The sequence below is a fragment of the Lutzomyia longipalpis genome, chromosome 1, assembly GCF_024334085.1.
Source record: "Lutzomyia longipalpis isolate SR_M1_2022 chromosome 1, ASM2433408v1".
Classification (NCBI taxonomy): domain Eukaryota; kingdom Metazoa; phylum Arthropoda; class Insecta; order Diptera; family Psychodidae; genus Lutzomyia; species Lutzomyia longipalpis.
Genome location: NC_074707.1, coordinates 50,389,221 through 50,407,164, shown reverse-complemented (window position 1 = coordinate 50,407,164; position 17,944 = coordinate 50,389,221). Strand labels below are relative to the sequence as shown.

The 17,944-nt window shown below is 36.8% G+C and overlaps 1 protein-coding gene across 1 annotated transcript in view; it reads right to left on the bottom strand.

The window, feature by feature from the left end:
* LOC129788171 (uncharacterized) overlaps positions 1 to 17,120 on the bottom strand; it is a 30,162-nt gene extending 13,042 nt beyond the window's left edge. The window contains exons 1-2 of the mRNA XM_055824218.1: positions 16,341 to 17,120; positions 1,814 to 1,967 (exon numbers count right to left, since the gene is read on the bottom strand). Of these exons, the coding sequence (XP_055680193.1) occupies positions 1,814 to 1,967; positions 16,341 to 16,407 (221 nt within the window). The 5' untranslated portion in view covers positions 16,408 to 17,120. The remainder of the gene's footprint in view (positions 1 to 1,813; positions 1,968 to 16,340) is intronic.
* Between the last annotated feature and the right edge of the window lie 824 nt (positions 17,121 to 17,944).

The following is a 17,944-nucleotide window of genomic DNA, read 5'->3' as shown; positions in this document are numbered from 1 at the left end:
TCGTTGACTACGAGAAGGCTTTCGACAGGATCGATCATGGCAACCTCTGGGATGCTCTTAGACGTAAGGGAGTTCCGGAGAACCTCGTTGGTCTCATAAAGGCCCAGTACGATTCGTTTGTTTGCAGAGTTCTGCACGACGGCGTACTATCTGACCCAATCAGGGTCGTTGCTGGAGTGAGGCAGGGTTGCATCTTGTCTCCGCTGCTCTTTCTCATCGTCATAGATGAGATTCTGCTTGGATCGCTGGATGACACACCAAATCGGGGGCTGCTATGGCATCCCATCCGCATGGAGCACTTAAACGACCTTGACTTCGCTGATGACATTGTTCTTCTGTCGCAAAGGCAGAGTGATATGCAGGCAAAGCTTGACGACCTCAGTTCTCGCTCTGGAGCTGCAGGTCTCAAAATCAATGTCGGAAAGACGAAGTCCTTGTCTGTAAATGCGCCAGCATCCAGCTTTACGGTGGCGGGGCAAGTGGTCGAGAATGTGGAGGCCTTTCAGTACTTGGGCAGCCAGATTACGTCTGATGGCGGTGCCAAAACTGATGTCCAGACCAGGATCAGGAAGGCTAGAGGTGCCTTTGCATGTCTTCGTGGTGTCTGGCGATCGCCCCATCTCAGCTTGAGGACGAAGCTCCGGATCTTCAATTCAAACGTCAAGTCAGTTCTTCTCTATGCGTGCGAGACGTGGTGCCCTTCGTCGGACACTATAAGGAGACTGCAGACGTTTGTAAACAGATGTCTCCGCAACATCATTAGAGCCTGGTGGCCGCACAATTGGATCTCAAATCGAGACCTCCATGTCAAGTGCGATCAACGGCCCATTGAGTTGGAGATTCGTGAGCGCAAGTGGAGATGGATTGGGCATACTCTCCGGAAACCGGCGGACGAAATATGCAGAGAGGCCCTCGATTGGAACCCGCAAGGAGCCCGTAGAAGAGGGAGGCCTAGAGGAACCTGGAGACGCAGCCTGTTTGAGGAGGTTGGCACCGTTGACAGTTCATTGTCTTGGCCACAAGTCAGGGCAATGGCTGGGAATCGTCAGCGGTGGAAGTCTTTCGTGTCGGCCCTATCCTCCTCCATGGAGGGTCAGGACACGTAAGTAAGTAAGTAAGTAAGATATGTTAAAGATTGAGTCACCATAAGGTATAGGCTGTGTCTACATTATTTAAAAATTAAGTCTACTTTAATCAAAGGCTGAGTATAAATAAGAAAAGAATTGAGTTGCAAAAAGAGAGTCTTTTTCTGCGTCACATTAAGGTTTTGCGTCAACATTAGTTTTAACCTTTTAAAATTTATGGAATAGGCTAAATCCTAACTAAACAAGGGTTGAATGTTATGAAATTCGAATGAAGTCAATATAACTTTTCTAAGGTTCTAAAGCAACATATTTCAATCCCTTTGCAAATCTTATGGATGAAAAATACGTTAAGGCATAATTTAAATTTTTAGAAATTTAATTTTCAAAAATTTAAACTAAACGATCTTTCCAATAATGCAACAAAATAAACAAAAATATGAGGTTAAAATAATTAAAAGATTTAATTTATTGCTCTCAAATCTACTTTTAAGTCTATTTCTCAACTCTGGTGTTGAATGAAAAATGCAATTTGAGCACCGTGGAGTGCGTTTGCTTGTTCACGAGACCATAGAGTGCAATAATACTCAATTTTCTCTATAGTTTAATTTACGTTCTATACAGCAGTGTTGTGTGGTGGTCGGAGCCTACAATCCACTCAGTGTGGCGACGTGTATTTAGCTAGAGGGGGTAGCTAGCATTGGGAAATACAACTGTGCGGAGGGACTCACCGAAAGAATTCACTTCCATCCTTGTACCACTTGACAGAGTTGAGCTTGTGTTTTCCCATGTTGTACGTGCATGAAAGTGTTACCGTGTCCCGCACATCGGCTACCCTCGGTACAGAGATGTCTGTCAGGTGGAGTGCCTCAATTTGACGGCATCCTGTCGGAATAATCAAATACAAGTCAGCCCAGGTGCACAAAGGCAACATCACATAGAAGGTGAGAGAGTTGGCAAAGATGTGCAAATAGGATGGAATGTGCTTTGGGGGTGAGGGAGCAATGTGTGAGTGAGAGCTTTGGGGTTGGAGGGGAAAAAAAAAGAAGCTTCGAATACCATGCAGAGGAGGAAATGAGTGAAATCCTATATTTACTCATATTTCCCATAGACACACTTTGCAGCTTTTCTCCCCCCTGAGGGTTTACTTTCTTTGCCAAAGCTTAACCCCCTCGTGCTATATATACATATATTGTTCCACTCAATTCCTCTTCTTCATCGCACATGCTAACCATATTCCATGCAATCCCAACACACACACAAAGTGAGAGATATTTTAGTACAAATTGCAGGTAATGTAGCTTAAATAAAATATTTAGTTACTCAATGTGCTACATCTCACCTTCTCACGTTACACACACACACCACATACATATCCCCGAGAATGTATAACATATAGCATCACCCCGAGAGCTTTAATCACACTGATGGGAAGATTTATCATATTCCACAAACGCTTTCATGTTAAATTATGATTGATAGCATAATATAAGGCATGCACATGCTTTTTCATCCTACACCCCCAGCATTCTCTCCATGAACTTTCATGTCAGAGGAATTATCTGACAAATGTCATTCTATATATTTAAACTTTTATTATTTATCGCTATCTGTTTTTCCGGGGGTATTTATTTATATATCTTTTTTTTATTATAATTTTGAACTTTTTGAATGGATTTACATTTCAAAAGCATTTACATTGCATATCCTTGTATTGTATAAAGGTCAAAAATGATGTGGGAAGGAAGAGTGACAACTGTGAAAAGCTCTGCCTCAACTCTGGCCGACAGAGAGCTTTGAGATGTCAGTTAAATAAACTGAGAGAGAGAGATTGTTTACTGTATTGTGGGAGGAAAAAAATGTAGACAATACTTAGAATTGAAATGAAGGAAAATGCGCATATTTTCACTGTTAAAAAAGCTTTGAAAAATTATTGATTTCACGAGCTTTGAAGCTTTAAATGCAACAGTTTTTATTACAAAAGAAATATCGATCTGTTAATTTACCAAAAATTTACATATAGCACAAAAAGAAGAAAAGCTCCCAAAACTTCCTTCTTTAGCACCAAAAATAAAACAAGAAAAAAAAAGCTGCTACATTTTCTGTGTCACAGAGCGCAAAAAATGCGTAAAAGCAAGCTCTAAATTCTGCGTAAAGCATCGACATGTTCGGTGTTCATGAAGATGAAAGTTCTGTGCGAGAGCACTCATTTTTGATATGCTTCCATACTTTAATCTTCCCCATGGGTACTCTTTGGCAAAAGAGGCGAAGGAAATTTTCTTGAATGTTTATTCGAGACACTTTATTTTTTGTTGTGTACTGCATACTCCCTCCTCTCAAGGAGACATGGAGTAAAATATATGCTGCTCAATTTTCTGGAATGACTGTGTTTTCTATCTTATGCTCAGGCACACGATGGGTTGTTGTGAGGGAGGGGCGATGTGGTACAAAAAGTGTGTGGTATATACACAAAATGGTATGGCTACGGAATGCCAAGGTGGTGGCTGATGGTTGGCTTTAAAAACATCACCCAATCTTTTGTATGATCGTCGTATGTGGAAATACCTCCACTTTCCACTCAAATGCGCCCCACAGCCACGTTCCCATCTCATCCCGTATCCACCATACCCTCCTCCATCCCCCTACGCCCTCCGCATGGCCGCTCGGGGACTCACACAGTGATGAACGAAGGACGAGAGAAGAAATGGAGGGTAGAGAATGGTTGGATTCATGTGTATATTGTGTCTTGGACGTGGGAAGAAAAACCTTTTATGTCTGCTTAAGTCGTTTGAGTAAATGTGTAAGAGTCCTCGTAACTCCATTACAGGGACTCTTATTGGGCCAAAAAGAACTGCTTCGCACTTTTCTCGCATTCACCAGACGAACCTACAGCTGTGGGTGAGATGAAAAGGAAGGAAGAAGTATAGAGAGAAAAAAAGAAGAAGGGAAGAAAGCACCCCCGTCTCATATACTATGTGCGTTTAATAGTAAAATGTGTGTACGTATAGAGGCGAATGGGGCTATCAGAGAGAGTAGGGGAAATTGAGTAAATATAAGGAGATGCTTTTATGTATGAAGTATGGGTACAATGCCTCAGTTTGTTGTGGATGCTGCCACATGGGGCATTTAACTTACCGAATATATACCAAAGCAATTCCCACAGAATCTCATTACTTCCCTCTAGCTGACTATGACCTCTTTCAACTCCAAGCATCCACAAAATCAGCCTCGCTTCCCACATACACATATGTATAAAGAACAGTCTTTGGAGCTTTCTATATAACGCTATATACCTATAAAGCTCAATACTAAACAACTATGTTGTATATAGGTATCACATTTTGCAGACAGAAGGCAATTTCATCAAATTATTTACAATTTAAAATCATCCATTGCGAGGAAATTGAAAATGATAGACGATGCTTTTTCCTGGAATTTTTACCGTTTAAAAGCTCCTTTGTGGGAACGTTTCTCTTAAGGAAAATGACTTCAGAGCAAAACTAACTTTGCGACATTTTATTTTTTTAATTGAGACATTTAACGAATGGTCTTTTTGTAAATTCTAAATTCTAGGAAAAAAAATTGTTTGTTTATTAGAGCCACGTTATTAATAAATTCAAATACGATCCATATTTCTAATTCTATAACAGCGAATTTTCGTATGTATTTCAGTATAATTAATTCTTGGTAATTTCTTGATTTTTTCCGGCTAATAAAAGCTTATTAATTAAGGCCAAGTGAAGACTTATTTCGTCGATAAAATTACAAAGAATATCAAGACCAATCTGGGTATTTTCTTCAAGATCTCTAATACTCTACAATTGCACGGATTTTCTTGCACTAAATTCAAAACTTTACAACGTACAGCCTTGTTGTCTCATCATATTACATTTTAAACTTTTCAGTATATACACAGAAGGGTTATAAAATCCATAAAATTAAGCTTCTCCCACCTTCGAGAAGAGATACTTCCTTCGAAACTATCGCCACACAAATGGGATAGAAAAAGAAACTTTTGGAGTTAAAGCTTTCAAACAATCCCACAATAATCTTGTAAAGTTCATTCGTGTGGCATAGTTGAGGATTTAGAATTTAGTTTTTAGTTTTTGTGTCATGCGGTATTGTTGTCGGGGAGATTGCAGTACAAAAAAAAAAGAAAAGCTTTGGAATTTTGAACTTTGACTGTGAAAAAGTTCTTAGAATTATATTTGTAGGAACAGACTATTTATTCCTATCATTTCGTTATATTTTAAATTTATTTTCCCTCAACAAAAATTCTAATTATTCTCTTAGTGGTCAAATATATTTTAACTTTATTCGCCAGCAATAAAATAACCCGGTTGAGTGCACATTGAGCCACCCACAATACCCATCATTATGGAATTTATGGTTAAATAAATTGAAAATTGGGAAATTGAGGCATGGTTGAACAATTTGGGAAACTTTGGGGACTCTTTCGATTTATTTTTCAACCCATTTGAATCAACAAATTGTAATATTTTGTTGTTTTCTCATTATATGGCGAAATATTGATTATTATTTTGAATTTTCGTCTTTTAAAATAAATATTTTGTTTATTTTCAGTATAAGCCGAAAATTATATACCTTTACTTCGAAAGTAAAGCAATAAAAATTAAAAACTGTTTCTAAAAAATTAATAAACTTAAGGATCCTCAAAAGGAACTGAAATTTCAAGAAAACACAAAAGATAGAAGAATTCACACAATGAACCTACAAATAGCGCAGTTGAATGCCTTTTCGTAAAACTGAAAGGGATAATTTGGTAGATGGTGGTGCCCGGTATAAGAACTCCAAAGCACAAACTCAGGCTGTGGAGTATTTTTTTTCTCTATCCTCATTGTGGGTTCTTCGCCACACCAAAAACATGTAATTATGTTCCGCAGAGAGTCTTTTAGCTCATATTCGGATTTCTATGTGGCAAGTGGGGACGCCCGGTGTTCTCTGTGAATAATGAAATTGCAAAAGTGGTGGCAAAAAATGGCAATTGGCAAAAAGCACCAGCAGCTATGGCGTTGTTAGTATACATACAATTTCCCATATATATGAAGCTTTTGCCATTCTAAGCTTTCCCCCGTTCTGTTGAAGGCTTTTCGCACACAACACTATTATTTTGTTTTGGGCTTTATCTGTGGTATATCCCTCATCCCCTACCGGAAAAATTTCCTTTCGATTATGTGTGTAATGTCTTGAAGTTTTCTTGAGGGATTTCTCCTACGTGAGCAGAAGACTTTTCTTCTACGAGTTTCCCGGGGAAGAGGAAATGGAAAACTTTTCACGCTCGGACAGAACTTCAAAAGTCTACACATATCACCATAATAGGGGGTATGGGGTCAAGCTAGAGGTAACGCATGAGGGTGGAGATATGTCTCTTTTGTTGGAGTATTCGATTGTGATGGTGAGAAAAAGAATAATATAGCAATAATATTATTATGTGTGATGGACACATTTCAACTTTTTCATTTCCCCTTGTCTTTCACCCCATGAGAGGGCTAAATTGACGAAATATACACACATATTTTTCCCAGTCAAAGGCGAATTACGGGGTTGACTTTGTGGGAGGGGGGGGCGAGATTGGCAACAAGGGAAACTCTGTATTATTTGTTCCGGGAAATAAATTGCCTCACCGGATTTCCTCAGACAACAATGTTTCTTTTCTTTTGGACTGTGAAAAGGTCCTCCCAACTTTTCGTTCTTCTTCAGTTTTTTTCACCACCTCCCCCCTTTCTACACACACGCCTCGGAAGTTATTGGAAGATGTGAAATTATATGAACTTCGACATAAAGTATCCCTTTAGCTGTACCTATATTGGGCAAAAGTTGAACTACCAAAAGTCGCGGAGTGGCATTTGATGGAAAACTCCGCATGTGACTCAACAGTTGAATGGAAAGGTTATTGTAAAAAGAAGCCAAAAGAAAGTCTCAGAAGGGGAAGTTTTTGGGGGAAAATGTGAAAGGAAAGTTTGTTTTCCAAATGCCAATTCAATGCTAAAAGAGTCAACTTCAAAAATAAAGCCGTTAGACCGTTAAAAGGATTTTTGTGGTAATAAAATTTTAAAAGCAAATCTTGGATGAAAATATTGGGAAATTTATGAGATTCCTTCAAGGATGAAAAATTCCTCAGACACCTCAAGACACTCTCTCCCACTCTTCTATTATAATTTTCTGCCATTGTTAGCTCATTCTCTGTCACAAAGTGTCATTTGGGAAGTTGAAGAGTTATTTATGAATGAAACTTTAATTTACAATTTTCACAAAATGAAAATTTTCTCTAAGAGAGAGAGAAAAACTAATATTTAAAAACAATAAACCCCCAACATTATACATAGTTGGTATTAAAAAAAAAGATAGTCTCTTGTTTTGAAGCAAAAAGCGATTCTTAAACAGGAAATTAAACAATTCCCGTGTCAACCTTTTCATTTTTACTTCCTTTTACAACAAAAGTTGAAGTACAATCATAAAAGTATTGTAAACCCCGAGGATATACAATGGCTTTGTATTGTGGAATTTTTTGTTGTTGTTGTCGATCGTCGTTCCATCCAAAATGGGGGAGGAAGAATGCGACAATAACATTATATATTTCATGCAGATGTTTCAGAATGGAATTCACACGGAAAGTTTTGCAAAAAGGGAAGAAGAGAACGTTAAAGGGAAAAAGCTCCATTCGATGGCTTTTGTATATAGTCTACCATCAAATGGGGATATCTTCGAAAGCTCATTTCATGGAAAAGACCATTCAGCGACAAGTGCTTATAGTGTAGGGTGACGTTGCCTAATATGGAGTAGAGTTTAGTTGTTTTTTATTTGATAATTGTCTTTCCAAATTTTATTTTGTAATTTATTGTTTTTTTTTGTTGCAATTTATTCACTCAATTTTGGCATAAAAATTATCAGAAAAGAAATTAAAAAAATCAATTTTCTGAAAAACTTTTTCTTTCAGCTCTTTGAACAACTTTGTAAAATTTACAAACAAATTTTTAATCAAATTTCAAACTTGAATTTGAAATAAAAAATAATTTTTCAACAAAAGATAATACCCCATATTAGTCGGAATTACCCTATTGGAGCACACGGAATCCACCGATGAATCATCCTTAATCGCAATCATGTCTCCTTAAAGCGAATTCACTCTTCATCATAAATAAATCTCGTAGATCTCATAAATTTTAAACTTTACCCACAATTTTTCCTTTCACTCACCGAAAAACTTCTCATCCCGCAAGTTTTCTTCCTTCCCATATATTTTACTATATTTTGGATTTTTTTCTTTGACACACAATAAATTGGTTATATTTCTTCTGTTTTGACATCTATTGCAAAATAACTGTGAGCTTTGGTGAGAAGAATACATCAACATGAGACATATAATTTGCAGAATTGACGATGAAACAATGAAATTGAGGAAAAGCTCGTGAAATCTATTATGAGGTGATTTTATTGACTCATTCAGACATACAAAGCTTTTCTACCACATAAAATGTTAAAATGTTATTTCCTTGAGGTTTTCGCAAAAGGAAACATGACCATGAATATATTGAAGTCTCAACCAGCAGATGTTTTGATTCTTTTATAAAAGTTTTTCCCCATTTTCCTCTTTGATGATTATTAAATAAATTCACATGTTGCACTACTGGTGATTAAATATAATTAAAATGCTATATAATTTCATCCCCTCCAGTGACATAGAATCCCCAATATGCTTACACTTGAGTGCGAAAAATATCGCAAATATTGCTTTTTGGTATCAAAATGATTTTTCAAAGCTAAATTTCTGGTGGAAAGAACGATAAAAGACATCCGCTTAGCAGTCATTGAAAGCTTTTAGAAGAGAAATGTCGGTGAAAAAAAAAAGCAAACTCGAAAGCTTTCGGGCTTTCATTGAGGCGATTGAAATTGAATGAGAAAAGTATATACGGCAGTTCGGTAAACTCCCATCGGCAGTACCATCCCGTTCCATTTAAAGTAACAGACAAACTATGTGTACATTTGGTCAAGAGACTAATGTGTTTGATAGTTTTTCCCTTCGACAAAGGGAAACTTGTCCAAGAGTCTAAAATGTGATCACAAGACCCAACAAAAATGCACCAAAACCCAAAGAAGGGTTACAATTGGTACTTTTTGTGTCTTTTAATTACATTTGAGAATTTATTTGTAAATTTTGAAGTAAAAATAATTAAAATTGTCATGAAATTTCGTAAAAAAAATTTTCAGATCTTTCGGCTTTTAGCTTTCTGTATGAATTATATTTTTGTAATAAAGTTAACCTCTAGGAGGCCAAGCGGGGTCGTTAAACGACCCCAGCGCTATATTTCGTGATATATCTCCATAAATATAAAAGATACTATTCCCATCTTTTGGAAATAAGTTCCTTTGTTATCTGAGAAGGTTGTGTAAAAATTTCAGCTCAATCCGACCATCACAAGAAAAGTTATTAAGGAAAATGTAGAAGAAGAGAATTCAAAAAGTGAAACAACGGCTATATTGCTCACTTTACCTTCTCAGTGAAAAAAAATATCGCGAATAAGTAACATAAATCGCATAAAACATAGTTAAAAGCATATAAATGTGCAAAACAATAAAGAATATTCAAGAAATATTATCATTTAACACTTTTTATTTATTATCATTTTGTAGTGGAAAAAATAGTTGTTGCGGTCAACTTCGTGGCAAATTTCTCGAGAACAAATTGTGAAAAATGAGTGAAAAATGTTTTTCAATAATATTTTCTTCTACGTGTTTTGTGGTGGAAAATTTGTGGTGCAGGGGGCAAGAGGACTATATAAGGAGTCTAAACGTAGAGACCCGACAACTCCCTGTTGTATAGTTTACGAGAAAATCGACTTCCTTTTTGGGATCATTCATCGACCGCACCTTGGCGCTCTAAAGAATCTCAAAGATCTTGGCTTCCTGCAGGTTAAGAAAGAATTGCAAGAAAAATCATTTTTAAGACAATATTCGCAATATTTGCAGAATATTTTAACCCTTTAAGGTCCGCGATCAATCTAGCAAGCTGATTGCACTAAAAATAATTTTTAGGGGTTCCTTTGTGCTCAAATAAGACATTTTTGGCAAAAAAAATCCCAACTCAAAAATTTTCGGTTTTTTGTCTTTCCTGATCTTGTGAGTCCTTGGGGATGTCCATTTGTGGTCACAAAATGATCAGGGATTATAAAGACATAGTCTTGTACTAATTTGGACTCAATATTCATAAAATAACTATTACAAAATGAAACATTTTCAAAATCGAGCCTTTGGGTCAGCGTATGACCCAATGGACCTTTAAGGGTTAAATTTTTCATTATCCTACTAGCTCAGAACAGCAGGAGAGTAAATAGATGCCTTTTTTAAATGCAAATTTCATATAAAAGATTCTATTAAAAAATAAATTCTATTATCTATCGTATTTCAAATATTCGCTGTAGTTGTTTGCCCCTTGGGGTATAAAGCTTACAAGTACAGCGGGTTCCCATTCAGTGGAGTGCAACGTTAAAATAAAATTCCATTCGATTTCAATTTTGAAGTCACTCGGTTTGCACTTTGTGCTCGCAATTCTACCACCACACAGCATAGCCAACAGAAAGACGTGCATCAGTAGGGAATGCTTTTCGTGTTCGTCGTATGTGGTTATTATCAAAGTTTCCTCCTCTATCCACCTTTCAACCCGCGTCCTCGAAAGCTTTTTTTCCCTCTTTCATTTGTTTTTCCTCCTCTGTCGTGTCCCCGACACATTTTAGATACATAAACGGATGGAATGGAGAAAGAGAGCTCCCTCTTCCCATATGAGCATAATATATACCAACAACAAGAAGGAAGCTCGTGGATGTGAAAGTTTTCCATTTTAACGGAGGAAAGTTCTCCCTCCAAAAGAGCGGGGGAAGTATAAACATTATTTTTCCTTTAAAAGCAAAAATAGTAGTTTTATGGAATGAAATTACGCTTGTTTATGTCACAAATTGTCTATGTTGCCCATTTGCAAACAAATAAATGGCAAAAGGAGATTATTTGCTGGCGGAAAATCACATGGAAGTTGTTGCTTTTTGTGTGATTCCATCTCGCATTTGGCACTTCCCAACAACAATTTTGGGAGCACGATGGACACACTCAACAAAATCGGATGTGGCATTAGCCCATTGCGGAATGATTGCTTCCGATATGGACGAAGTTAAAATCAAAAATGATTTACAAAATGCATTTTGTTTTACAATACAAAATATTCTTGCACCGGAAATTATTGTAAATTCATCTGTAGTACACTCAATCACCGTAAATTAGTCTCCATTACAAATTATAATAATTTATTTAACGATAAATTAATAATTCAAATGCCGTTCATGCTACCTACTGAATTACCCGGTGGAATTGTTAATTATTTCACTCACAACACTATTACATGAAATCAATCAAAATCCCATTCAGTACATCGTGTTCAATGAATATGTATGTATGTATATCGGATAATTTAAATTATTATTTTATTTATTTTCGTATTTTATTGTGAAAAAAAGGGTTGTCATTGCTAAAGGTTTTTCCTTTATTTAATTTAAATTTTTATTCGTTTCTGATCTCTTAAAATATGATAAGCAACTACCAGGGGCTGTATTCTCTAAGAGTGAAAAACTCTCGTGATAAACTCCCAAAGGCTTTTTGCAGGGAAAATGTGAGGAAAACTTCACGTGAGCATGATCCTCTAAGATAAATTATGCATCCGTGATAAACTCCTGTAAGATTTTCCTGGTTTTCATGTTTCTTTTAAAGCGCTAAAGCCTTCAGGAGTTTATCACGGGAGTTTTTCACTCTTAGAGAATTCATGCCCAGGCGTCTCCACTATCTGATTATCAAGGTATTTCATTTCACTAACTACTAAGCGCCTCCACTAAATAACCACAAGGCACCTCCACTAAATAACCACCAAACGTCTCAACGTAATAACAACCAAAAGCCTTTGTATTAACCTACTCCTGATTTTAAAGCAAATTAAATGCATTTAACTTAACCAGGCGTCTCCACTGTGACCTCTAATTTACTTCAAATGATTTATTGCGCACAAAAATCAGATTTTTGACCTAACAAATCCACAAATAAAATCTCAAATAAAACAATCCACCCCATGGGCACGTTTTTCAAATAAAATGAAAACAATGATCACAGATAGCTCAATGGGGGGTAAGAAATCTCTTCTTCATATCAATCTCTGATGAAGTTGAATAAAAAAAAAGAAATATTCTTAGCTGATGAAACATACATTCCATTTGGGATTGTCATTCTATTTTTATCGGTGTACCATCTCTCCTCAACCCTCCCTCTCTGTTATTGTTTCAAGAGAGAATTTTTTCTTCTTCGTTTTTTTTTTTCGTTTTGGTATAAGATGGACAAATTCTGTGGACTTCTTGCCTTCTTCTTGTCCATCCAATATGCCCCGGACCAAGGAGACAATTCACATATTTCATCGTAAAATATTTCCCACTGGCATTCCATCTGACATTGTAATGAGATAAGGAGTGTATAGCTCACAGAAGGGTCTCAATTATGTATGCAAATGTAGTTTGATGTGCGAGAGATACAGCTTGGAGGGGGAGGATTGGGGAGATGTGGCGGTAGTAGAGACAATAGAACGGAAAAGCTCTGGCATATGCCTCCGGGGAAGGAGGAGGGTTAGAGGGTGCAGTTTGTTGAGCCTCCTCTCCCCTAAGTATTCCCCCAGAAGGAAAACATATAATACACGCATGAATATAATTAATGTTAACCGCAAATCAGGGGGAAATTGATGGTTGAAATTGGGAATTTTCTCGTCCGGTTAATTTGAATTAAAGATCACAATCTTATAACCATGTGAACAACCATCATCTTGTTGCCATTTCCCCATTCTCTCGTTTCCTTGACTTTTTTTTCCTCCGCCAGCCACCCCCAACTCATTCATTTGGTGCTGGAATGTCGCAACATTTATTCTGATTTGTGTTTGTCATTTCATTCTCTTTTGTGACGAGCCCTGTGTGCGAGAGAAGATTGCGAGACAAGAGAGACACACAGGAGCTTGAGACGCACACGGGGTGTGGGGGTGGGAAAAAAAGTGGAGAAATATACCATGATTTACAAGACATTCCTATATATATTGTGGAATTTGCGCCGCATGGAGAGAGTGCCCCTCCCGTTTGTACGCCTCGTCAAGATACGGAAAATAATCTATTTTTCACCATGAAGAAGAACGCACCAAGAGTTGGGTATTACCACAATATATAGAAATGCTGTTTGTGGCCTGAGAGAGAGAGAGAGTTTTTGGGGGGTGGTTGTGGGTGGATGAAGTCTGTATATGAACATTTAATGCTTCTTAAATTTTCATTTTGGCCCCATGAAATATTTAAAATAGAATCTCATGAGTGCTTCACTTCCACCCCAAAAAGCTTTCTCCACATCCACCCCCACCCCCCATACCCATCTTTTTGTTCTTTGGATGAAATACAAATGCACAGAAGGCGCGCGCGGGATGTGTGTCCCCTCCCGGAAGACAACTTTCCATAAAAGGGGCAGGGGGCAACATTTCTCAATTCATGGCACTGCATAATGTAAGAAGCGCGCGTTTCCAATCTCGAAGAATTATTGTGTGATAATTTATTCAAGTTATAAAATTGCTCTCATGAAAAGTTTTCTTGGCCAGCAATGGAAATTTTTTAACTGGCTGCGAAAACTTTTGAGAGTTTGCCGCACCACCATCAGAAAAATTCCCTTCTTATATCTTTTTCACGCGCTATGTGTAACAACACCAAACCCCATCCTCGAAGATCTCCTTCACACACCCTTCTCTTTTATCCGTGGGTGTGGAGGATTTGTGGGTGAATTTGAGGGAAATAAATGAGGGTGAAGAAGGGGATGTGCAATTGAGAAGGAAATTGTGGAAAAATTCGCTGAAATATCCCATATAAAATCGTTAATATCATAAAGCTTTCCATTCTTTGAATATCAGCAATATATTTTTTTCTTAAATAAAAAACTTCCTCAATTCTTTAGCAAATAGTAAGCTCTCTCAATTGATTTTTCAGCTTTTTCTGCTAATAAAACTTGTATATAGTTTGAAAACTTTAATTTCTTTAGTTTGTAAGTAAGTGAGGCTTTGCGATAATTTCCTTGATGGTTGATTATTATCGAGTTTATAGTCTGTTTATAGGGAAGGAGTCATCATTGTATTTAGACGAGATAATTATATATCTGAATAGTTAAACGAGTTAAACTATTTTGATCAGTTTAACTATATTATATTGATATTAATATGATTACTTTGCCTGGGGTATGTCATTGACTGAACAATGATTTTAGCTTGACGTGGTTATAGTTTAGTTTAAATATATAAATCGTGTTTTGTTCGAGTAGTACACAGTGATAAGTTAGGGGAGGAAAAGTATTTTCTTTGTGCTAAAATTTTATCAAGATTCTTTTATTCACGTTCGAGCTTTTAGAGCTTTTTTATATTGATTTTATACAGTTTCTATGCTTCTAAGTAGAGCCTGAAAGCCCTCAAAAAATGAAGAAGTACATTTAAAAATCACGAAAAATATCTACAAAAAAAACGAGGCGACAATAAATATTTAAACGTTAAAAATTTATCGATAAAATACCGGAAATTAAAAAATAGAGAAAAGTTTTATTAGGGCCGCTTTATTGCTTCCTGGCGTGTGGTAAAATATGGCATTTGGTTGTGCATTGTAAATAATAACCATGTGCTCCCACATAAAAGGACAACCACTAATTCACCAATACACAAAACTGATAAATAAAGTACAAATAACCACGCCAATTTGTTATATTTTTATCATCAAAGCGCCGAATTGATACAATTTACAAACCATTTGCCACATCCACTCTATATTACATAAAACTACAATATATAATTTGCAAATTGCTTCAATAAACTTTTGCCTATTTTAGGAAAATGAAAACATTAATATTTTTTTTGTAAATAAAATATTGCAGGGATGTAAATAAAAATATTTTGTAATTCAAAATTACAAGGAATTTTGAAACAAACAGATTAAGTCTTGTTCAGGAATTTTAGCATTTTGAGAATGATCGTTAATCAAAAAAAGCTTTGAAATAAGAGGTGTCGTCATTTATCATGCGGTTCCTATTCACCCCAGTGAATGGTAAGATGCCAACATTGAGGAAAGAAAAGCCATAACTCTCTCCCAAATTAAAAGAAAAAATAAGCTGAAAAGAAGTTTAAATTTAATTTGTCATTTAATTAAAGAATAAAATTTTATAAACACGTGAGGTTTTAAAAAATATTTATTTGAAAAAAAAACGAGAAGCAATTGTCAAGAAAAAGTTCAAAAAGCTCAAAAAATTAATGCAACATGTTGATTTTGGTTATTTTGTTACAACTATAGAAGAGATTGGGTTAATTAAGTCAATTTGAAGTTAATTTAAATCCAAATTTATATCCAGATTTTCCACGTCCTAAGCTTTTACTAAATATTTAATAGACTTAGCACTGAATTTCACTATAAAATATTTTCCCTTGATTTTCTTTATCAAAACACAAATTAATTGCAGAGAATTCTCTGAATTTCCACACATATAGGAAATTCATCAAGAAATTCCCCAGTTAATTCCCACAAATTCATTAAAACTAGTTGAAAAGCATCTCAATGAGATTCTAGATTATTTTAATACAAATTTCTTGAAACAACCACCCTTATCGGAGATTTCTTCATTAAACTCATCGCATTCGGGAGGATGAGGGAACGTTGGGAGAAAGTTTCAACATTAGGCCCCACCGTGTAATATGTATGTGAAGCTATATATGTATATTTTCCTAGGATACCTATGTTGGTGTTTGCAAAATAGATTGTGCCGTGCGAGACATGTTTCATCTGATTTTATTTAGAACAATCATGAATATTTATAGCGATATTTGCATTAAATTTAATTCGAGATAAAATATGATGATTATTCCAGTTGAATGTTTTCAAAGCTCCCTCTCACGGTGGATTTACTCTTGGAAACACACTAAAAGCTCACACAGTGTGGAGGAATATTTGTTGGGAGGGAGGTGTAAGGATGTTCTTTGCTCAAAAGATAGCATCGCATAAGTAACGATAATGTTGTGTCCCTTCTCACACGAAAAGCCAACACAAGGCGTGCACACACAACAAAAGCATATAGCCTCAGCTACACCAGACGCCACACTTAAGAGAGATATATGTAGTATAAGAAGTAGTAGAGAGAAAAAAGCCCCATGAAGAAAATTACCAAGTAAGGAGATCAGTGTCAGCGTGAAGATAAACGATATCCGATTGAGGTTCGTTGTCCGCCACATTATTGATAGATTCACCGATTTCAATTGATTTATCGCCAAGAAGGAAGCATTTAAATTCACCCGCCCCCTCTTACAATGAAAATCCTCTCATCGAGATTTAACGTCTTTTTAGCTTTCACCTCCCCCTTTGGTAGCACACACACACTCTTCCTTCTCCGGTTTCTTCCGCTCCTTGCAGACGGGCTACAGCACACACGAGAGAAAATTGTAATCCGAAGAGTTGGTACGGGTTTGATCCCAGGGTCCTATGGGGTTGATGGGAAAAAGTCGTTGGCACTCCCCAAAAAGCCACACAATTGCTACATATAAATCACACTGATATCCTCAATTTTGACACGCTACATACACGATGTGGTCAATAGTATCGCAAAGTCCATAATTCACACTGGGAAATACAATTTAAATCTCCGCAGAATGTGGCTCTACGGGAGTATTTGTGTGAGAGGGGCCTCCGCTTCAAAAAAAAAAAAAGCTCACTTCATAGGCCCTTGACTCTGGCTGATTTTTCCTGGCAATTCACATCTAAACGAGGGCGTGGTGAAATCACACGGGAGCACTGTGAATTCTGCGGGAAAATCCCTTCTATAACGCCGCACCACAGCGGGGGTGGTGAATTTTTTAGTGAGAGAGTCAAAAACCTTCCTGTCGGTTTTTCCGTGTGTGTTACACGCGATATGCACACACCGTATGCGAATGACGGTCACGATGCGACTGAAGAGTCAGCCACAGCATCTGTACCAACCACCATCCACCCCATGAGATGAATCTCTGGCGGAGAAATTTTATTCCAAACAGCGCAGGAGCGAGTGATCAGCTGGTGAAGTGGATTTCCTTCAATGCTCCCAAAATACCCGAGCTCTTCGTCCACTTACCGAATCGACGAAATTCACCCCACAATCCATGCGAGATTTTTCCCTGACCCTCACACCCCCATGATCCATCCGGAGGGTCGTAAAATTATTCCCAGGATCGTTTTTTTTCCTCATTGGCGCCTCTTTTTTTTCTCATCATCCTCCGGAAGCTCATTTCTGGCGGCTTTACTGTGCTACATAGCAGCATCAGCGCGTAGAAAAGAAAGAAAATCCGTGATTGGGCTTCCGAAGACTTTTGATATCGAGCTACATTTTACATGAAGCTCGCCTATATATTCCTAAAAGTGACCTTCCATACAGCTCTCGCTTTCAGAATTCCTTTAATAAATTATTCTCTTTCAAAAACATTTGGGGAGTTTTTTCAGATTTTTTTGCTGAAAAAAAATTAATCTTTTTAGCAATTTTAATAATTCATACTTCGTTACAGGTCATCTCATCTCTCTGAGCTTTTTTTCACGCGTAGGTACATAGAGAGGTCATAAGGTTGGAGATTTTGATGAAATGCTGTGTGCTACATTACAAATGGGAAGGAAATGTCTTCTAGAAAATTATCTAGAATAGTCCTTTTAAGGGGGGTCTCTTTTGAGAGCTGATGAAATTCAATGTTTTTATTTTTCTTAAACTTGATTTTCAAATGTTGGTCACATTTGAAGACATATTATTGA